Consider the following 23,467-nt stretch of genomic DNA (forward strand, 5'->3'; position numbering starts at 1 on the left):
GCATCAAGGGTGCGCCTCAGTGAGTCAGTGACAGCCAGAATTGCTGTTTCTGTACTGAAACCAGTACGGAATCCTGACTGGGAGGGATACAGTATGTCATTGGATTCCAAGTACTGACTGAGCTGGGTGTTTATTGAGGATTCTAGTAGTTTCCCTAGTAGAGGTAGCAGGGATATTGGCCTGTAGTTGTTCAGCTCCTGAGGGTCTGCGGATGGTTTTTTCAGGATGGGTCGTACAGAGGCCTCTTTCCAGGCAGTTGGAATAAGGCCGGTAGAGATAGAGGTATTAAAAATGTTTTCGATAATGGGAGCGCAGGTTAGAGATAGGAGAGCCATTACACTGGGTGGACATATGTCCCTTGGCGAGCCAGATTTTGCTGTAAGCAATAGGTTATTTATTTCCGCAAGTGAAATGGGCTTGAATTGGTTGAGGGTGCCTTCGGTAGAAATGGGGGAGTTTACCAAGTTCAGATTTAGACAGGAGATGTTGGAGTTACTATTGGGGAAATTATCATAAATTTTGGCAATTTTATCGTGAAAAAAATGTGCTATGGAGTAGCATAAAGATTGGGATTCAAGTGGAGTTTGTTTGCAGGCTAAAGGAGAGGAGAAATCCTTGACAATGTCAAACAAGGTTTTGGTGGAATTCCTGGATTGTTCGATCTGTGTGTGGAGATATGAGCATCGGGCTGTTTTTATTGATCGATGATAGTGGGATAAGGAAGCCTTATAGATTTTCCTGTCTTCAGGTAATTTATCATTTCTCCATCTTCTTTCATGTGCTTTGCACGTGGATTTAAGAGTTTTTAATTCACCTGAATACCAGGGTGCTGAGAGTCGCCTCCGCGGAAGATTTCCGCTTTCTAGTGGGATCACTATATCAAATGTTTTTGCTAGGCTGCGTTGAAGCTAGATAGCATAGCTGTAGGGTCTTGATCATTCAGCTTAGTATTTAGTGAAAACTGGTCAAAGGTTTCCTTAAAACTGTCCAGAGTAAGATTATGCCATGGCCTTTTGTTTTTGCTGTTTTTAAACGTAGGATTGGGCCTATATTCAGGTCCTAATTGCACCTGAATGGAAAATTGGATCATATAGTGATCAGACCAGACAAGGGGAAGCGGCTGTGATACTTTCAGTTGTTCCGAGCTGGTAAAGATAAGATCAAGGGTGTGGCCAGCCGTGTGCGTTGGTCCAGACACCATCTGTTTAAGTCCAATGTCGCTCAAATTGGAAAAAAGCCTCGTTACATCAGGCTTTTTCACTTCCTCTCCGTGAAAATTGAAATCTCCCAGGAGAATAAAGTTATTGGAGGCCACGGCCTGCATGACAATAAATTCTGTGAGGGCCGTGGAGAAATTGTATTTAGATTTGGGTCCAGGTGGTCGATAAAGCAAAGCCCCATCCCAGGAGGTTGTTGGGTACACAGATGCTTAAAAATACCTAATTCCATTGTGTCATTGCTGATAGAGGAGGTCCATAGTACATTAAGACGGGCTTTAAAGGCAATTCCAATACCTCCTCCCAACTTTCCCTTTCTATCGAGTTGAATGAATTTATACTCCGTTGGTATTGCGAGGTTAATGGCTGGAATATTAGAGGAGTTAAGCCAAGTTTCAGTTAAGAAGCATATATCAGGGGAGAGGGTAGAGATCATATCCCAGATCTCAGTGGAATGTTTTACCAGAGAGCGTACGTTACATAAAATAAGACTAAGTGTCAGATGGTTTCGAGTGAACTTAGTAGATGAATCGCTTCTGGACAACTCCCCCTGGAGGCTTGGAAATCGACAAGAAATACATGATACAGGTCCCTCCAGAAGGGCCGGGAATGAGTGTTTACACTGACCTCCTATATTGGACCTGCTGGATGTATTAAGTCCTATTTCCCGCAGAGCTACTCTGGAGTAAGTATAGGGCTTAAGTGCTGAAACCCTGTTTGTGTTCGGGGCAGCATCTCCTGCCTCCCATCGCGTTCCGACGCGGACGGGCGCAGACGGGCTTGCCTTTGGCGCACCTTCGGCTGCGCGTCCAGGCAGGTAGGCTCATTTTATGGAAGGGTGAATAGGTCAGGTAGTGTCCCAACAACTAGCCAGCAGACCCTGCACCCACCCAAGATGGCGGCTCCGAGATTGCCCGGTCCTTCCCGTGTCCCAGCAGCCTCAAATCGGCTGTAAGGAAGATCGGGAGGGTCGGGTAAGGAGGCGTGCGCAGGAGGGCCTCTAACGGTGCAGGCAAGCAGTTTTCAGTTTTTCAGTGCAGGTATGTCAATTGCGGGAAAATATTAAAATTTTTAAAACGAGTATCAAATTTTAAAATTAGCTAAACTAAGCGGGGTCCCGGCTTCCGCCTCAGGATCCCCAAAGGTACTGGCGAGTGCAGTGGCTCTCTATTTATGCCACTCGGCCAGGTGGTGTCCCCACAACTAGCCCGCCGACCCTGCACCCACCCAAGATGGCGGCTCCAAGATTGCCCGGTCCTTCCCCGTGTCCCAGCAGCCTCAAATCGGCTGTGAGGAAGATCGGGAGGGTCGGGTGAGGAGGCGTGCGCAGGAGGGCCTCTAACGGTGCAGGCAAGCAGTTTTCAATTTTTCAGTGCAGGTATGTCAATTGCAGGAAAATAATAACATTTTTAAAACGAGTATCAAATTTTGAAATTAGCTAAGCTAAGCGGGGTCCCGGCTTCCGCCTCAGGATCCCCAAAAGTACTGCCGAGTGCGGTGGCTCTCTATTTATGCCACTCGGCCAGGTGGTGTCCCCACAACTAGCCCGCCGACCCTGCACCCACCGAAGATGGCGGCTCCGAGATTGCCCGGTCCTTCCCCGTGTCCCAGCAGCCTCAAATCGGCTGTAAGGAAGATTGGCAGGGTCGGGTAAGGAGGCGTGCGCAGGAGGGCCTCTAACGGTGCAGGTAAGCAGTTTTCAGTTTTTCAGTGCAGGTATGTCAATTGCGGGAAAATAATAAAATCTTTAAAACGAGTATCAAATTTTAAAATTAGCTAAGCTAAGCGGGGTCCCGGCTTCTGCCTCAGGATCGTCCAAAGGTCTGTTCTGTGGGCTGATACAAATTGTGACTAAAATTGCTCACAAACTAATATCTAAATGGGGCTGATCAAGACTCCCATTATATGGATTCTGACCCGTGGGCTGAACTAAAGTATGAGCGAGGCTCCAAAAGAGCAATGGGTGAAGCAAACTGTCTCGAAGCCTTGTTATGTATATAGTGTTCCTCGTGAAATGAAGTTACGAGATTTAAAAGAGCAGTAGTGGCAGGGTGGGGGCTGGGGGAAGTGAGGGGAAACAGATAGCAAATATTTAAAAAGAAAAAGAACTTACCCTTCGCCTGCCACGGACGCTTTTCTCCGTGTCTTCTCCTCGCTACAGCAGAGGATCCCTGCCTCCCCTGCTGCCAATCCTGACTCCGATTTAAAGTTCGAAAGAAGCATCAGGATTTACCAGAGGGCTGGGGATTTTTGCTCCCTGGGGGAATGGGAGCCTGTGCTTTGCTGTCTCTAAGCCAGCAGTGCAGCTAGGTTGGAGACAGCTCACTGCGCATGTGAGTTTAGCTTGCCTCAGATTTGGTTGGCGAAATGCACATGCACACTGAAGTCAGTGCTGCCCACCACTTCCTCTCCTGACTACCCCATAATTGGCCCACCCCCAAGACGCAGCAAGTAGAAGTTGAAAAATAAAACGACAATAAGCTTGTTTTGTTATCATTTTATTTTTCAACTTTTGAGGGTGGCGTGAGTGATGCCTCTGCCGTAGCAAAGGAGCCGTCACTGGGCAAGAGAGCTAAAGCTTTCTCTCCAAGTGTGAACCAAAAATGGACATACATCAAACAACTGATCTGTTTATGATAATTCAAGTCAATCAAGGTATATCCGACTCACATGAAGAGAACTGCATAAATTTCCAAGCCAAAGTAAAATAAGAGGAAACTCAATACGTAGTCAAACAGGCTAGGGAGAACTTAGAACAGTAAAGATGATTGAAAGCAAATGTTACCAGCTAAGACACTAAAAAGCAAAAAGCCCTGAAAATCATAACATTTTAACAAAACTCAAAAGTGAAATATTAATGTTTTTCTTAAGAGAAATAAGCATGCATGGTTTTCCTGCAATGCTTTTGTCTAAATTGTTGCAATAATTATGGCCATGTCAATCAATCAATCAATCAATCAATCAGGGGTTTTAGAGTGCACTACTCACCCGTGAGGGTCTCAAGGTGCAGGGGGGAGGGGGTGCGAGCAGCTCCATTGGTCATTCGAAGAGCCAGGCCTTGAGGTCCTTTCTGAATTAGTTCAGTGTCTGGCTTCATCAGGTGCAGTGGAGGAGTTTTTCTCAGGTCTTGGCCGCGAGGTAGGAGAAGGATCTGGCACCTGCTCTGACCCAGTGGATAGGGGTGCCTGTGGCTAGGGCAAGGTCGGCACAGCGAAAGTTTCTCTTACGGGCGTCGAAAAAGATTTGTTCATTGCGGTATTGGGGTCCAGTGTTATGGAGGGCTTTGTTGACATGTGTGAACAGTTTGAAGGTAATTCTTTTTTTGAGAGGGAGCCAGTGGAGGTTGCGGAGGTGTTGGGTGATGTGGTCATTTTGTTGGGTTTTCAGGATCAGTCTGGCTGCAGCGATTTGGAAGGTCTGGAGTTTGTGAAGGAGTTTTTTGTTGATTCCAGCGTAGAGGGCGTTTCTGTAGTCCAGTCTGCTGGTGATGAGTGCATGGGTGACGGTCATCCTGGCATCATGTGGAATCCATTTGAAGGCCTTGCAAAGTATGCGGAGGGTGCTGAAGCAGTGGAGGACACAGCGTTGATCTGGTGGTTCATGGTGAGTGAAGAGTCGAGTATGTTGCCGAGGTTGCTTGCGTGGTCCGCTGGTGGGGGGTGGGTTTCAGAGGTTGGGGGACCACCAGGTGTTGTCCAATGCGGTGGGGGTGCAACCGAGGATGAGGACTTCTGTTTTCTCTGCGTTGAACTTCAAGCAGCTTCTGCTCATCCAGGTTGCAACGCCTTTAATCCCTTCTTGGAAATTGTGCCTGGTGATGTCAGGTTCCTTGGTGAGAGAGAGGAAGAGCTGGGTGTCGTCAGCATATGAGACTATGCTGAGTCTGTGTTTTGATGACAATGGTGGCGAGAAGGGCCATGTAGATATTGAAGAGCGTAGGGCTGATCAAGGATCCTTGGGGTACTTTGCATCTGATCTCTGTTGTGCGGGAGTCTTATTCTTTGTGTTCTTCCTGAGATTAAGGATCAAATCCGGTCTACGGCCATTCCTCAGATGCCGGCTTCATGGGCCCTGGAGTCTAGTGTATGGTGGGAGATGGTGTCAAAGACTGCTGAAAGGTCCAGGATGACCAGGGCTGACATGTGGTCTTGGTTGAGGAGGGCACAGATATCATCGGTGGTGGCTATAAGGGCAGTCTTGGTGCTTTGGTTGCTGCGGAATCCAGTTTGAGAGGTGTCTAGGATGTTGTTGGTTCCTATGAAGTGTGCTAGCTGGGTTTTGATGGCTTTCCTTAATGACTTTGGCGATGAAAGGTTGGGTCTGCGGAGGGATTATTTAGTAGAGTTGTGACTTCATTGCATTTTCAGTCATCAGGGAAAGTGGCAGTCTTTAGGGAGCAGTTGAGAGTTCAGCATAGTTCGGGTGCGATGGTGGTGAAGGCCATGTGGAAAAATCTAGGATAGATGAAATCCTTGAAGTGTTCTTCAAAATTTAAGACAGGGTGTAATTTTTCAAAAGTGATATTCCATACTAAAATGTCATTATTATTTAAATAAACAGGCACATAACAATTTTAATTTCAAGTCCATAGAACAATCAGGTTCCCTGCAAGCTAACTAGGGTTTGATGTATGCCTTCTAGTAATATTTTAAGACACTCTTTCTTACGTAGCTACCTATGATTTCCTTTCCTGCTGGGACAGATGTGGACTGCATAGATTTTCCATAAGATGAAGTAGGTATGATGTTTATAACCAATACATTGAATATTTAATACATGTCATCTTTGTTAGCCCTTTTGAATTTCAAATGGCTACCCAAACTATGAAGAATGTGCTTACCTGTGTTGGACGTGATTGTCACACTGGACACCTTCTGGCCCACCAGGTCATACTGGAGGAGACTCGAGGACTCTTTAGACACATCAACCGACTTAAGTAATCCTCTCTGCCAAGTGTATATGATTTCACTTTTGGGGTAAGCATCTGAGGCATGAAACAAAAAGGTACAAGAACAAACCCATTACACTTTAAACGAAATCTTACAATTTACATGGTTGAACGTTTTAGATGGAAAGTAAATACCCTTCTTTCTTAGGACTTCACATTCCCCCCATTCACTGATAGATACTGACAAATACTGTCGCTGTATTTCAGGAAGATGACATTACAAACTTTGGAACTCAAACACTTCATATCCTGCTCATCTGTAGGACAAAGGATTGTCAAATGTGCCAAGAGTCAGTAGAGTCATACGGCAACCCATTCAGATGCTGGTTCTAAATCATAGCATATGAAAATGATATTCAAGTAACTCCTCGTGTTCAAGGTATATTTCTAGCAGAATGTTTGGCCTAGTCAAACTGTTTCTAATAGGCATGGCAAGACAGGATTGTAAAAAGAGGACCCCAGAAGCTCACTGTAACAATACTGAATTTTATTTGCACCTCCTATTATAATCTAACTTGATGAGGGGCGTGGCTTAGCACCCGATCGGGATGGCGGCACTGGCGTGAGCGCTCCGTTCCTGCCGAAGCGGGCTGGCGGTTTGCGCTTTACTTCATTGTCGAAGACACAGGATTCAGTTGTCGGAAGACCCCAGGCATAATTTGAGACTCTGTTCGGGGTCTCTGGTGGCCGCATTTGCCGTTTTATTGTCAGGGGAACTCTTCGGCTGTTGCTCAATGACGACCGCGGCCGCCATTTTGTGTTGGTGCTCGTGTGGCGCGATCTGCGCGCAGCTTTTCCCCTGCTACAGAGATCTCCTGCAATGATCGACGCTCCTTCCCTCGTATACGGTGGGCCAATATTTTAATGTTTAATGACTTTTTTCTGCCTTTTATAGTCTCTAACTCTCCTGTAGGAGTTGCCTCCATTCTCCTCAGCCATAGCGGCCATTTTGCGCTTCCAAGAACTTTTACCTTGGACCGGTTAGCTTGTAGCCGTTTCTCCACCTGGATGACTCAACAGTTCCTGTCAGTCTTTATCCTCACATAGTAGACTCTGCTCATGCCTTTTGACCTCCGGTTGACATTTTTATATCTCGGGATTGCAGTGGTCCTTTTGGGTGCGTTGCTCTGGTGCTCTCCTCAGTGACGCTTGATACTTCATGGGCAGGATTACAACAGACTGCTTCAGCAAAACCTCAAAACGCAATTTTATTAAAAATTCCAGGGTGTTCTCTGCACTGGCTCAGTTAGAAGCCTCTCAAGCACCTCTTGACAACTTCTCACAATCTACCATGGAGCCCTCTATGCAACACACATGGAAAGCCACTACCAAGAGGTTAAAAAAGGACCCCCCTCACCATCTAAGCCCAACTCGACCATCTCTATTGAACTGCTATTAGATGAAATAAGAGTGCTTCGCCCCTTCATGGAAGAAACTAACGCTAAGCTACAAGTTCTGACTGACAATTGGTCGCTAATGGACGCAAGAGTCACATCTGTAGAGCGCAGTGTCTCTACCCTCCAGGAGAGTTTCTTATATGCATTCGCAGATCTCTTCTCTCCAAAAACAGGTGGAGGATATTGAAAATCAAAATAGGCGCAATAATCTCTGCATCTACGGCCTGGTGGAGGGCTGCGAGGGGAGCGACCCCATTGCTTTCTTCAAATCTTTTCTCCCTAAGCTCTTGCACCTATCCGGAGGACACTGTACTCAACATACAGTGAGCTCACAGACAGGGCCGAGCGTCTTCATCTACTTCCGCTTCATCAAGACCGAGAGGCGTGATCATGTATTTCTTAGAATACACTGACCTTTTAAAAGTCCTCTCAGCAGCCAGAGCCTCTCCACGTCTTGCATGGTCGGGGTCCCCCCTGTTTTTTTTTAGCAGGACTACGCCAAATCCACAGCTAATCGTCGTAAAGCCTTCCTGGAAATAAGGTCCGATCTTTGATCCATTGGAGCCAGATACGGGTTTTTTCACCCGTGTCTCTTTAAGGTTACGTACAACAATAAAACAACAACTTATGAAGATCCGGTACGACTTCAGAGCTTCTTGAACTCCTGCCGCGCTGCTGACATAGATCTTTCCGATCCTTCTTCTTCATTCCCGACATGACTTTCCTGAGTTGCTGAAGTTTCTCTCCATTTGGTTTTCTGCATTTGTTGTTCAAGTTTAATAGTTATTATTTCTTCTCTTGTACACCATGCAAACTTTGCTTATGTTGGTTTAGTTCCACCATGACTCCTCTTATCTGTTCTTCCTTTGTTTGTTATATTTGATGGTGCAACTTCCCTGTTGTCTTCATTTTTGTTGATTCGTTTTCCTGATGTTCTCCTTATGTCTCCACAGATTATATACCGCGTTCCGTGTGCTCCCCCGGCCGGACGGTCACTGACCCCAGACGTCCTGCCTCCTCCAGTTGGATCTACCCCCCCCCTCCTTTCATGTCTGGTCTTCTCCCTGACTGTGCTCCCTCACCTTCACCCGTGTAAATACGTTTCCCTCCCGTTTTGGGCATGTTTGCTCCTATCCCGGTCTTCTCCTTCCCGTCCTCCTTCTCATTCACTCCTTGTTCAAAGGTGTCACTTTCTCTTTACTGGCTCCAGCTTCTTTGTTTTCTTCTTTTTTGGTTTTCGTCATCCATTTATTGGTTCTATTTATCTTGTTCTTTTGATTGTTTTCGTCTCCCTCTGATGCTCTTCATCTTCGTTACACATTCATATTTTTACTTCTCGATCTTGTATTCTTCTTTCCCTCTCTTCGTTTACTTCTTCAGTGTTTCACATCCTGGCAATTTCTTTTTCTATCTGTTCATAGACGTTATTATCTGTTGTCACAACTGTACTCATGGTCTCCTTTTTAGGCTTTCACCATGTCCTTTGCTCTCTAGCATGTATCACTCTCCTCTTACTTTTCTCCTTTCTTTTATTCATACTTATTTTGCTTTCCCTTATCCTGCTTCCTCCCCTATTGCTTTACTTTCTCTTCTCCTCTTTTTTGTCTTCCAAAAGCAATTATTTCTGTTACGCTTGTTTCTTCTTATGGGCTTTTTATTTGAATCGGTATATTATGCTTTTATTAACATACTTTGTACATTATGTCACTGAAAATCATTACATGAAATGTTAAGGGTATTAACTCCCCAATTAAGCGACAGAGACTTTTCTCTCACCTAGCTAGATTGAATGTTGATATCGCATTTTTGCAAGAAACTCATCTCCCGGATGCAGAATCTGCAAAACTTAAGAGGGGCTGGGTGGGCGAAGTCTATTATTCTCAGGGCGATGGTAAGCGTAATGGAGTAGCAATTTTATGTCGCAAATCTTTATCCTACTCTCTGGTCACTCAGGAGTCGGATGCTGAAGGTAGATGGTTGTATGTCAGACTATCTCTTAGAGGTGTTCCAATTTCTCTCCTTAATGTTTATGCCCCTACCGGTGGCGACCCTGCTTTTTGGAGTACTTTCTCTCAACATATCACTCGATTTGTTGATGACAACTTCATTTTGGCAGGAGACTGCAACCAACCCCTTGATCCATTCCTAGACAGAAACTCTAATGCTTATTATATCCCAAATAAATCTCATAAACTTTTCGTTCAAGCCATCTCCCAACACAAACTCATCGACGCTTGGCGCCTATGCAACCCTACGACAACAGAATTTACCTTCTACTCCCTCTCCCATCATTCCCAGTCTCGGATTGATTATATTTGTGTCACCCATAACATTGCCCAAACCCTTGCTAATGCTGAAATCGGTCCAATTTTATTATCAGATCATGCCCCTGTTTTAATTAATGTTGACATACTACCCAAAGCTGCTGGGCCCAAAAAATGGCGTTTCAATAATACCCTTCTCTTAGACCCTAAGTTCACTGCTTCCTTTACTGCATTTCTTGACTAATTTTTTGTGTTCAATGACACCCCTTCCCTTCCTACACATACTATTTGGGATGCCTTCAAAGCTGCAGCAAGGGATTTTATAATTGGATATGTGGCGAGAAAACGAAAAGCCACTCACAAGTCTACTGGAGATCTCCTGCAAGGTATTAAGAGATTGGAACACGCCTACTTCACCTCACATTCGCAAGATAGTCTGACAGCCCTTGTTGCCGCTAAAATGAATTTCAACAAACAATCCACAGAGGACGCATCCTTGTATCTATTGAAATCAAGTGCAAAGTTTTATGGGGGCAAAAATAAAGCAGGGAAAATTTTGGCTAACTATTTGAAAGTTAAACATAACAAGTTGAATATCGAATCCATCTATGATGTTAACTCTGACCTCAAACATAAGGATGTTGATATTCTTAATGAATTTTCCCTTTTTTACAAATCCCTTTATTCTTCTGAAACCCAACCCTCCCCTCAATCCTTAGCACACTTTTTTCTACTATTGCTATACCCGACCATTTTCCCCTTGATCTCTCTCGTTTAGAATTAGATATTTCCCAACGAGAATTGCTCACTGCACTCCAACACCTCAAAAAGGACAAGGCCCCTGGACCAGATGGTTTTACAGTTGAATTCTTCCTCCATTTCTCAAAATTACTCATTCCAAAACTGCATTCTCTTATTGACACATTCGTTGCCCTAGGAAATTCCTCAGGTTCTTTTTCTGACACCCACATTTGCCTTATACCCAAAGAAGGGAAAGACATCAAACATTGCAAAAATTATAGGCCTATTTCTCTGGTTAATATCGACTATAAGAAATTTGCTAAATCACTTGCGGCGCGTCTAGGCCTTCTACTCCCGGACCTCCTTGGTGAGGAGCAATCTGGCTTCGTAAAGGGCTGATTTATTACTGATAATACTAGACTTCTGTTTAATGTCTTATCGAAATCCTCACGTCTGCCTTATTCCCTTGCAGCGATTGCCCTAGATTTCAGAAGGCGTTCGATAGGGTCGAATGGTCTTATCTTTTTCATACCCTCAAGTGGTTTGGATTTGGACCCAGGTTTATTTCTCTTATTTCCTTACTGTACTCCAGGCCTCGGGTGGCAGTGTGCGCCAATGGCTTGGTTTCCTCCTTTTTTGACCTTGGTAGAGGTGTACGTCAGAGCTGTCCCTTGTCCCCTTTTCTTTTCAATTTGGCTTTGGAACCTTTTCTGTCCAAGCTTCGCCAAAACCCTAAAATTCATCGTTTTCAGACCATCCATTCCCAAGTCAAGCTCGCTGCATATGCTGACGACATCTTACTTTTTATATCCAACTCCACTGAATCAATTTCTGCTTTCCACGATGAAGTAAGAGACTTTTCCATGATATCTGGCTATAAACTTATTAATGATAAATGTGAAATTCTGCCCTTGACGAAGTTTACTTTTAAACCTGATTTGAGTGCATCCAACTTCACATGGAGTCCCTCCCATATCAAATACTTAGGCTTGCATGTTACCCCCTCTATCTCAGACACAATTTCTCTTTGCCTTAATAAGTGCATTAAAAAAATAACTAATTTGACAGCCAGATGGCATCCTTTATACTTATCTTGGTGGGGGAGCCTTGACACCATTAAGATGATGTTATCTCCTATAATTCTTTATACGATTTCAAATATCCCGGTACCCATCCATTCTAAATTTTTTCAAGAAGATTAACTCAGTTCTGTCATCTTTTCTGTGGAACAATAAAAAACCCAGGATGTCCCTCACTAGGCTAATACACCCTAAGTCAGAAGGCGGAGTTAATTTCCCAGATTTCCCGGCATATCAAAAAGCGTTTTTATTACGACAGGCTTCCTTCTGGTTGCAAGATCCTGCCTCTCCTTGTCCTTTATGGGGTAAACTTGAACGCCTTCTTCTCTCCCCCTTTTCCTTTGCTGAATACATCTCCTTTTCACGCAAACCCTCTTCAAAACACACCCCTATTCACAAATTCACTACCAAGTTACTTTTATCCTCTATTCCTCCTCCTCCTACAACTGTTGCCGATTTTCTCAACTCTACTATTTGGCACAATGTTAACCTGTTGATTCATAACAAACCCTTTTACTGGAAGCCCTGGAGACAAAAAGGGTTGATTTGGATTTCCCAGCTCGTTTCACGCTCTACCTTCATACCTTTTACAACTCTTCGCTCCGCCTATGACCTGCCTACTTCTTTTTTTCACAAGTATCTTATACTTAAATAGGCAGTGATGGTGACTTACGCTCAACTCTCACAATCGCATGCCCCTCCCGCATCTCCCACCTCTGCTGCACAGCTTCATTCTTTCCTGCGCACTACTCCCAAGGCTTCCACTATTTACAAATATCTTCATACCAAAGAGTCTATTAGGCCCAAATCCAAGGTGGAGGAACAATGGGAACATGATCTTGCTATATCTTGGTCGGTATCTTTATGGGACAAGATATAGACTAAGATCCGCAAATCATCCAGAGCGGCCAACTTAACGCAAACCTTATTCTTCATCTTTAATAGGCTCCTTTTTACCTTCACAAGAGATTTCCAGCAACTCTACATTCCTGTTGGTCGTGTTCTTCTCCAAACGCAACTTTATTTCACATGCTGTTCCTTTGTAACTCAGTTCATGATTTCTGGTTACAGGTATGGGCCCAAATTAATGTAATTTTTCATACCCACAATCATTTCTCCAACACTCACATCTTTTTGGGAAGTCTTTCTCCCTGTTGGAAAGATACTGATCTCAACGTTCAAATCATTGATCTACTGTTGGCTGTAGCATTTCAACAGATTACCACCAACTGGAAAAACTTTTCTAACATTTCTTTTAGAGCATGGTGGTACAATGTATGCTACAATCACAGGTTGGACACTGCTTTTGTCTGTCCTACTCATATGGCAACGAAACATATGGACTTATGGCTCTCTATCACCCTGTACCTTGATGCATGTGTCAACCGTCCTTTTATACCACAGCCTGCCCAACAAGAGGTCCCCAAGCCCCCATAATTGCCCCTTGTATTCCTTATATCTTTTCCTAACACTTTGTACATATTTCTCTTTGTATTGCTCTATTTTCATGATTATTATGTTTCCTTTATTTAGCTATGAAGCCCGTATTTGACTTTGATTAATTTTTATTAACTTTTATTAACTTTTTATTATCGATTTTATTGTACTGCTCTAATTACTTATTATTGCTTTTGTATTGACACATTGGCTTTTCTTTTCACTAATAAAAAATCTTTGAACTTAAATAATCTAACTTGATATTCAAGAAGATCTTGCAGTTCTGGTTCCAAAAAATGATTTCATATATTTCATGTTAAGGAGCTGACATCTTCTATCCCTAAGCAAGAAGCCTATGGATGTGATGTGGATTGAGATGAAATGAGGTGACATTTCAGGTTATTTGATCAATGAGGAATGAGTATGTCAGAAATGACTTTGTGATTGAAAAATGCCACAGACACTGGTCTCCCAGTTCTACAGTTGGGTGTTAAAGAGTGCAGGATTCATGCCACTGCGCAAATATACCAACACCCTGGAACTGGTAAAGGTGGTTCTGCAGTGAGGACGTGTACCCTGACTTTGGAGTTTGTAGTTTAGAATTCATGGAGGATGTAATCCATATGCTCTTTGTCACCATAAAAAGGCACACAGAGGGGCATATTTACAAGCCCCTATCACCATCACAACAATACTCTGCAGTGATGTTGTGATGGCGATAGGGGCCTCGCCTTATTTACAAGGCAGCGTTAAGCCACTTAAGTGGCTTAACGCTGCTTTGTTAATAAGGCACCCTGTCACACTAAGCTTAGCATGAAACGGGAGGGCAATGGGTGTTGCTGCGGGATTTCCACCGCAACACCCATTGATTTTGATTCTGCCTACAAGGGAGGCATAAATACGAGGCAGCGCCAGAATCAAGACCAGGGAAACCTGGTATTTATCTGGCGCAATGATGAGAAATGTTTCATTACTCCTCGTTTTTGCTGTTTTCATGTGTGGTGCGTTGTGCAGCACACATGAAAACAGCAAAGGGCCAATGATTGTTTAGGAACAGGAAGGTCCCCTTCCTGCACATAAACAATCATTTAAAAAAATACAGTTTTGCAAGTTCTGTGTGTGCTGCCTTAAGCACACACTACATATTATGCAGTAGGAGGCATGAAAATGTGGGCACAGAAATATTGGTGCATCCATTACCAGCAATATGGTAAGGACAAGTGAGGACTCAGAGGTATCCTCGTGCCATTCACGTGTAATATGGTAGCTGGAAAGATTTCCTCCAGGCATGAAATGGGGGCCTACTCAAGTTTAAACCCATCCTGCCACATTACTCAAGTGCCCCCAGGGTACGTGTTGCCCGGTACAAGGAGGGGGGGAAGCACAATTTGCAGTTTGAAGTGGGGAGGCCTCGCTGGGCCCCCTGCATGCAAAAATGACCAAAGGGCTGCCTCGATCACGCGGTTCTACTGCCAAGCCCAGCATGTTTTTGGTACCATTGAGGTCTATCCTGACAGGGGTGTGAGGTTCCCTGCGGGAAGGAGAGGTGCAGGGCTAACAGTGTCTTTGCTGGGTCAGCACGCCCAGGCCGGCTCTTCAGACGGACACTCATGCAGACACTGTTCAATCTGGAGTGCAGATTCAAGAGCACTCTTGACTCAAAACAAGGGCGGGCTGGAGATGTTGGTGCACGGAGCACGAGCCTGCCATGTGTTTGTAGCCAGCAGCAGCAGGGTCGGAGTGACCCGCACCTTGTTTAGAGACATGATGAAGCTTTACACATGTGCTGGAGGTTTTATGGCACTTGGGGCACTTATCCTGCAGAGACAGCGGGATATTCAACTCCCCCTGGTTCCAAACTCAACACCCAATGCTAACTACACACTAATCGAGACATCGCCTGCAGAATGTAGAACCCTTGTAGAAGTTCCCTAAATATAAGCTGTGCAGAAACCAGCATTCCACACACTGCGGTAATTTCAGGATAACTAGAACAGGCAGAGGCAAGCTTCCCAGCTAGTGTAGAACACTGGGGTTGCACAAGGCAAGTAGACAGGTAACAGGTTAGCACATAAGGTGGGCTTGTAGAGTGGAGGTCCTTCCTTCAGCTCAACAGGCAGCAGGTCAGCACAACAAGCAAGCTCTCCAAATGAATGTGACTTCTGGCAAATCGGAGCCAGGGAGCAGCTGGCAGTCGGAAAAAAAGTAGAAAAGCAATCCAGGGTGTCCTTTAGATCACAAAGCAAGTAGCAGGCAGCAGGGCAAATCAGAAGAGCAGTCCAGATTGAGTCCTTTGTGCCATACAGCAATCCTTCTGACAGAGGTTCAATCCCAGTTCCAAAAGTGCTCTTAAAACATGATATATAGTAAAAGGGGAGTTCAAGGCTTGGGAAGTAGTTTGAAAGGCAAAGTCAATGTGGCAGTAAACTGTGCATGCAGGCACTTCATTGGCAGCCCTGAGACAGGTTTGAAAGGCTTCTGTGGATGGCGCAATCTGTGCTGCAGGCACAGTAGTAGTATTTCATTTACAGGCCCTGTGTACATTGGATACCATTTCACAAGAGACTTACAGCTAAATTAAATATGCCAAACAGGTGCAAACCAACCATACCATGTTTAAAAGAGAGAGCATGTGCACGTTAGCACTGATTAGCAGTGGTAAAGTGCCTAAAGTCCTAAAACCAACAAAAAGGGATAAGAAAAATAAAAGGAAGAAGGCAAAACATTTGGGGATAACCATGCAAAAGGGCCAGGCCCAACAGCGACGCATCCTCTCTCATCTCTGCTTCGGAAATGCCACTGCACAATGCATCCCCAACGTAGCACCTTGCATTGCAGCTTGCAGACTCTGTGCAATGCATCCTTGATGCAGGCCTTTCATATCCCAAGCCCCTCATCTACAACACAGGACATTTTTCTTGCTGCCCTGCAGCTTCTTCGGAACTACTTGTGTGCAATATATCTTTGATGCGGAAATTCAGCTTGCAAGACCCTCATCGATGGATTCCTCGAGGATTAAACAGGACTCTGAATCGCAGCTTTGCAGTTCATCAGAACTGCCACTGTGCAACACATCCTCAACGCAGGACCCCGCAAATCTCAGCAACCAGGGTTTAAGATACCCCTGATCAGGGGGCCTAACTTAGTCCCTGTATCAGGCAAATGCTCCATTGCACTCGGCTTTGATTTTGAGACTTGATCCCAGTCCAGCGTGAACAGTTAACAACAGTTGTCGCTTTGTGTTTCTAGGCACTATTTTCACTCAAAACAAACTTTGGAATTGCATATCTCCACCTATACTGTTTGGGTTTTTGTTGGTTTGGTCTCAAATTATTTATTAAACTTTACTCTATTTTTCTATATTTGTGTGGGTTTTTTCCTTGTGTTGTGTGTTCATTTTATTACTCTTTGAAGTGCTGCATAAATACTTTACATCTTGCCTCTAAATTAAGATTAACTGCTTTATGCCAAGCTACCAAAGGGGTAAGCACAGGTGGGGTTTGCTGTGTTTCACCGAGACAGAGATTGTGGATGCTGCTTGAGTAGGATTTTGCCTCCCACCCTGTAACCTAATTTTCAACAGCCTGGATACAGACAAGGCCCTTTGCCCAACCCTCTACTGCACACAGTCAAAAGGAATGCTCAGTGTCTATGGGCCCGATGTAGGTAAATCCCAATTACCGATTTTGAAATACCGAATCTTACCGATTCGGTATTTTAAAATCGGTAAATGGGATGTAGGTCCCAACATCTGGATTCGTTACCGAATCCTTAACAATTCATTAATTACAGATTGGGTAAATACCGAATCGGTAATGCCCATTCTTTCCTATGGGCTTTGAAGCCCATAGGAATGATTAGGCATTACCGATTCGGTATTTACCCAATCGGTATTTAAGGAATTCACAAGGGTGCAGGGGGTGTCACTTTGACACCCTCTAGCACCCCCAAAACGGCCATGTGTGCAATGTGGCACACAGACATGCCCTAAGGGCACGTCTGTCTGTCACATGGCACATGTGTACATGCACAGATGTGCATGTACACAGGAATCGGTTTTTTACCATGGATTTGTATTCCATGGTAAAATACCGATTCTGTAAGCCATGTGCTGCCGGAACATAGGCTACCTACATCACATTTTCGGTAATTTTACCGAATCGTTATCATTACCGAATCGGTAAATATTACCGACTCGGTAAATTTACCTATTCGGTAATGATAACGAATCGGTAAAATTACCGAAAATGTGCCCCTACATCTCCATGGCCCTTTACCGATCGGAAACGGACGAAAATCGGTATTTTCGGCCGATTCCGATCGGTAAAGGGCTACCTACATCGGGCCCTTAGTTTGGTGAATATGAAAAAACGCAAAGGTTAAAGTCACGTTATCATTAGGTTTGGGTAATAACATTTTACTACACAGGAGAAATCTTAGCAGTTTAATGACAAATACAAAGGTTAAAATAACTTTGTGGTTAGGTATGGTAATATTTTCTTGTTGGAAAAAAACTGACACTTTTACTGAAAAATCTGAGGTTAAAGAGATTTTAAAGTTAGGCCTCGAAATAATATAACCATTATAATTTTAAAACAAAATAAACACTAAATAAACATTTGTGCAATTCAAAGCTATGATACGGTTCCTAGAACAAATGTTTTTCTCAGTTTTCTGCTTGGCCTGGATGGAACAAGCTTTAAGACTCTGCAAGAAAAGCAAACATTTGAGGAGAGAAGATTGAGAGTATCAGTGGAATTGTACAGTGCTCCATATAAAGGAGCTATTCTCCACCTAAAACTTGTGAGCTACACAGAGTTCTCCATTACCTTTTTTTACATAATTTATGCAGCACTTGCATCTAGTACTACCCTATCAGTTATAGCACCAGAGATGTTATAGTGCTGTCTATGTTTCAATGGGAAAGGCATTTTTTATTTTCTTAATAACTTTGTCACAGTTAAAGGAGAACATTTTGTGCGGATCTGCAAAGCATGGGCCAAGAAGAAATGTGGATCCAAAAAGGATGATTTCTTATTTTAATTTCCATTGGGGTTTTTGGTCTTCGGTACAGAAAAATCTTTACTCAAGGATTGCGGATTAGTTGGTTTGGTTGAAATCCGTTCAGAAATGTTTGAGAAATTAAGGTTTAAAGAGTTGCTTTGTTTGTGCAAGGAAAGTTTAAATTTTAGAACTACATTGACAGTTGGCAAGTATGTTTGATTTGCACATACCTTCAGAATTGTTTAACAAATTTGAAGAAGATTTGGCAGATGCTTGGGATATTTAGATTGCTCTGTGTATATTCAAATATTTAAACTTTGCCTATTAGGGCACTTTTAAAAGGGGTATCAAACGTGCTAATTTGTTATTAGCTATGGCCTCGTTTGAAACATTTGATAGACATTAAGCATGGTTAATCCTATGTTGCTTTGGCAAGTTTTGCACAGATTTGTCAAGGGCGTTAAAATTGAACGGAGAGTGCAAAACTATTTCATCTGTGTTCTAAATAAATGACGCCTGGCCCATTTTAGGTTTGTTTATTTAAAATGGATGTTATCATCTAGAGCCCCACCATGAGCTGTTCAGCCCATACTCCAACTGACTCTCTCACTCATCAACATTCCACAGCCACCTGTGAGGTGTGTGACCAACATTCCACCACCAAAGTCACACTGGCTGAGCAGCAGGTGTAACACATCTCTTTGTTTATACAAAATAACAGAGGAACTCTTGAAATAATGACATTAGAAAGAGTGAATGCATATAAACAATATAGCTAAGAACTAATGTGAATGCATAAAAATAAAAGGCGGAAACATTGCACGCACATGTCGTAAAACAATAATTGGAAATGTGCATACAATGGCAGATAGAAAATAATGGATACAATTTGCACAACATGTCATGAAATATTACGTCATGAAATAATACATGCAAAGAAAAAACAGGAAAATAGTAATAAGAATACACTCACATACATCATCTCCCTTTCTCACCAACAAAACACACACTCTACCACACCACAATTACACAATCCAAACTCAGATACCACAAAACATGCCAGCTGTCCAGGTTAACATAAAAGTAGTACGTAGGGCACTGTCCAAACAACTGCAAAAATAAACTAGTAAGTGGGGGAAACCACTCCACACCAATCGTATAGCATCTACACTGCCCTTCATCCAAACCCGTAGTAAAGGTGGTAAGTGTGGAACACCACTCCACACCAACCATGTGACATCTACACTGCTTCTCAATACACGTTCCATGGGCAGGCATGCGCTTAATATCTATGAGCTCCTTGTATCAGAGAGGCCGCTATGTTTAATGCTGACTGAAACCTGGCTGGGAGAAACATCCAATCCTGATATCGCAGCCGCCATCCCTTCTGATTATGTCATCTTACGGCAAGATAGAGTGAAAGGGAGAGGTGGTGGTGTGGCGATTGTGGTTAGGAGATCGGCCACCTGCGCTGTAGTCCCGATAGAGCCCATTCCGGGCTGTGAGGCCTTAGCTTTCTCCATGACTCTTTCTGCCCACCAATCCTTTCTGGGGCTTCTTGTTTATCGCCCCCCGGGGCCCCTTGGTTCTTTTTATGAGGATCTACAGGCAAGGGCCATAGAACTATGTTTGAAGGGTAAACATTGTCTGGTCTTGGGTGATCTTAACATCCATATGGATCAAGGAGATGAGGGTGACACGATTAGACTCTTGGAAGTCACCGCCCCTCTTGGCCTTATCCCCTACTTGGCTGTACCGACCCATAATTGAGGTCATAATCTTGACCAGGTGTTTTCCACTCTGCCTCTCATCATGGCCCTCCCAATCCCTGTGCTCTGGTCAGATCACTTTCTGATATCCTTTCAGATTGTCGGGGTCGGTAAGCCCGTGTGTGCCGCCACTTGTCCATCGGGGCAGTCCCGTCGAGCCTATCATAAGGTCTCTCTTGAAGATTTGGGACAGGCCTGCCTGGATTATCCCTGCCGGCTGTCGGGAATCTTGGAGTCCGACCTTGTTCAGTTGCAAGATTGGATTAGGGAGCGCCTAAATGAACTTGCTCCCGAATCCTCTCCTCGTAAAATTCCTAGGCGGTCATCTGCACCCTGGTTTACTGAGGCCCTGGCCTCGTCCAGACGTGCCTGTAAGAGTGCGGAAAGACGGTGGCGCCATAGGTACGAGGATGTGGCTAAGACGGAGTACAAGTTAGCTATTAAAGTCTATCATGCTGACATTCGGCGAGAAAAACGGCACTATTTCGCGGCTCGAATAGAGTCAGCCTCTAGCTCCTGTAAGGAGATTTTCGCTATCGTGAAGGAGTTTATGTCGCCCAAAGCTATTGCATCTCAGCACGAGTTCTCTGAACCGTGGGTGACCGCATTGGCCAGCTTCTTTCATGATAAGATCAAGCTGATCCAGGACTCTTTCCCAACCCCTGTCACCGGGACTAGGATGTGCCAGGAGATCCATGGGAATTTGGTGGAAGTTTCTGAGCACACTCTATCGGAATGTCCACCTCTATCTATTAGTGCGTCGTTTGATTTGCTTTCTCAGCTTGAATCCGGTTCACCTGCTGACCCGTGTCCTGCCAGGTTCTTGGCAAGGATGGCGGAGGTGGTCAATCCACTTGTGAATCCTGTGCTGAATTGTTCTTTGACCAGTGGCGTTGTTCCTGATATCTGGAAAGAGGCGAGGGTGGTTCCGCTTCTCAAAAAACCGGGACTCGACCCTGACCTTCATGCGAACTATCGCCCGATCTCTCTCCTACCTGCTTTTGCTAAAATCGTCGAGAAGCATGTCCATGGGGTCCTTTCTGCCTTCCTTGAGTCTCACAGCCTGCTTCATGCCTCTCAGTCTGGCTTCCGTACCAACTTTAGCACCGAAACGGCGCTTCTTGAAGTCAGCGAGGCTATCAAGGAGGTGTTGGACTCAGGGGGTAGGGCCATGTTGGTCATGCTTGACCTGTCGGCGGCTTTCGACACCGTCCCTCATGAAGGTCTTCTCCGCAGACTGTATGAGATAGGTCTGCGTGGGACGGTGTTGAGGTGGTTTCAATCTTACCTGACTGGTCGCCGGCAGGTGGTCTGGGCCCCCCCCCCACTCAGCCGAAGTGCCGCCGCTGGAGGTTGGAGTACCGCAGGGCTCCGTGTTGAGCCCGACACTTTTTAATATCTTTCTGACCCCTTTGGCGGTGCTGGCTGAGTCTTTTGGGGCCCAGATAATATCATACGCCGACGATACCCAGCTCCTTTTCACGTGTGCAAAGGGGGCTGAGTTTGATGGAGAAAGTATCTGTGGCTGCCTAGGAGCTGTATTTGAATGGTTTCAGGGTAATAGTCTTAAGTGTAACCCTGGAAAATCTGAGGTGCTCTTTTTCGGCTGCCTATCCGACCCGAGTTGGCAGGAATGGTGGCCGCATGACATGTTTCCACCGGCATCTTCCTCCACCGTGGCGAAAAACCTGGGGGTTAAAATTGATAACGGCCTGACCATGAAAGCCCAAGTTCTTGGCCTTGTGGGCGTCTGCTTTGGCTTGCTTAGGATGTTGCGGAGGTTTCTCCCTCTGCTCTCTTTTGACCATCGTAAGATTACCGTCCATGCCCTCATAGGTTCGAGGCTGGACTATTCCAATGTTCTTTACCTGGGTTTGCCTGACTACCTGATGCAGCGTCTTCAGGTAGTCCAGAACTCGGCCGCCCGCGCTATTTATGGTCTCCCCCGCCGGGCCAGTGCCTCTGACCTTTTATCCACCTTGCACTGGCTCCCTGTCAGAAAGCGCATTGCCTTTAAGGCCCTTACTTTGGCCCACAAGGCGCTCTATTCTACTGGAGCGACCTATATCCAGAAAAGGCTAGCCTTCTATAAACCTACCAGGGTTCTGAGATCAGAAACTCTCTCTCTTGCGGTGGTTCCAGTGGTGAAGAAGGCTCGGACTGGTGGACGCTCCTTCAAACGTCTTGCTCCCCAGCTCTGGAACACTCTCCCCCTGTCACTCCGCAGCACTGCCAATCTGCTTGCCTTTAGGAAGGGACTTAAAACTTGGCTGTTTTGTCTTTAGTCTTGTGTTCTATTTTTCTTACTGATTTTTTTTTCTCGGTTGTGTTATGTGTTAGCTGCTGACCTGTTGGTCTGAAAGCGCCGGGACACTCCTTTGGAGTATCTGAGCGCTATACAAAACCCCCCCATAACATAACATAACATAACATAACACTGCCCTTCTCCCAAACCCATGGTAAGGTTGGTAAGAGTAATCACAATAAGCATGGCTTCACTTTCACTTAAAAATGTGTCTTAGTCTCTGCCCTTCACCCCTACCCCGTAGGAAGGGTGGAAAAAAATACTTCAAAATTTGACACTCCTAACACCAGTCATTTGACATCTACCCTGCCCTTCACCCAAACCTGTAGTAAGGGTGGAATCAATTTTTTAATAGCACATCACCTTCAACCCTGGATTGTCCTAAACGTAACATAAAAACCAGGTCATATTACTACAGAATCCTACGAATTCCACATTCTGTGGTATTACAGCACCATCCCACAAACACCACGGTGGGTGGTATTACTGCACCATGCCACAAACATCACGGTGGGTAGGATTACTGCACCATCCCATAACCACATGAAAATGGTAGACAACAACACAACCATCCCGCAAACATAAAAAAAGTGGTAGAGCTAAATGGCTTCTACAGTTGACGTCATCTCAAGCAACATCTCGGTAACTCTATTCTCCAGTAACACACAAAATCAACTTTAGAAGTCAACCCTTGACACACTCAACATAATCTCAATAAAAAGAGTGTGCAGGGACACCAATACACTGTACATCCAACTAAAATAAGAAAACAAACACATCCACTGCACAAACATCAGCCCTAACACAGAGTACAGTCACACACCCATTTTAAAAAAAACCCTGACAAGAAGATGGGCACATAACCCCAATGTTAATCCAAACACCATGAACACAAAAGACACTCTTACCCCATACACCATACCCAAATGTAAAATTTAAAGTTTATACTTGAAGTGTGGAAGATGCATTCATTTCGGCTAGCATAGTGATTGTCATAATGTCGTGGTTTGCCAGGGTAGAGCGGTTACTCATCCAAATACCAGCAGCAATCTACCTACAAGCGGTACTGTTGCTCCGTCGACATACCCCCAAGTCAAGTCGCATCCTTACTGATGGTGAACATCCAATTCATCCCATGCAAAGGAAAAACATGCTTGAGGGACTTGCGGCTCTGACAGTATCACTACTGACTATTTCAGAACTTCCAAATGGCACCTCATACCAATTCTTGATGGGCAGTGAAACAATGTCTCACCGGAGATGCTTGACGAACTGGTTAACGCGAAGATCTACACGTTAACACTTG

The 23,467-nt window shown here is 44.6% G+C and overlaps 1 protein-coding gene across 1 annotated transcript in view; it reads right to left on the reverse strand.

Annotated features, from left to right (window-relative positions):
- LOC144767121 (gamma-aminobutyric acid receptor subunit alpha-6-like) overlaps positions 1 to 23,467 on the reverse strand; it is a 317,200-nt gene that overhangs the window by 216,868 nt on the left and 76,865 nt on the right. The window contains exon 6 of the mRNA XM_078650720.1: positions 6,058 to 6,201. Coding sequence (XP_078506846.1) covers positions 6,058 to 6,201 — 144 coding nt within the window. The remainder of the gene's footprint in view (positions 1 to 6,057; positions 6,202 to 23,467) is intronic.

The sequence above is a fragment of the Lissotriton helveticus genome, chromosome 7 (genome assembly GCF_964261635.1).
Source record: "Lissotriton helveticus chromosome 7, aLisHel1.1, whole genome shotgun sequence".
NCBI classification, from domain to species: domain Eukaryota; kingdom Metazoa; phylum Chordata; class Amphibia; order Caudata; family Salamandridae; genus Lissotriton; species Lissotriton helveticus.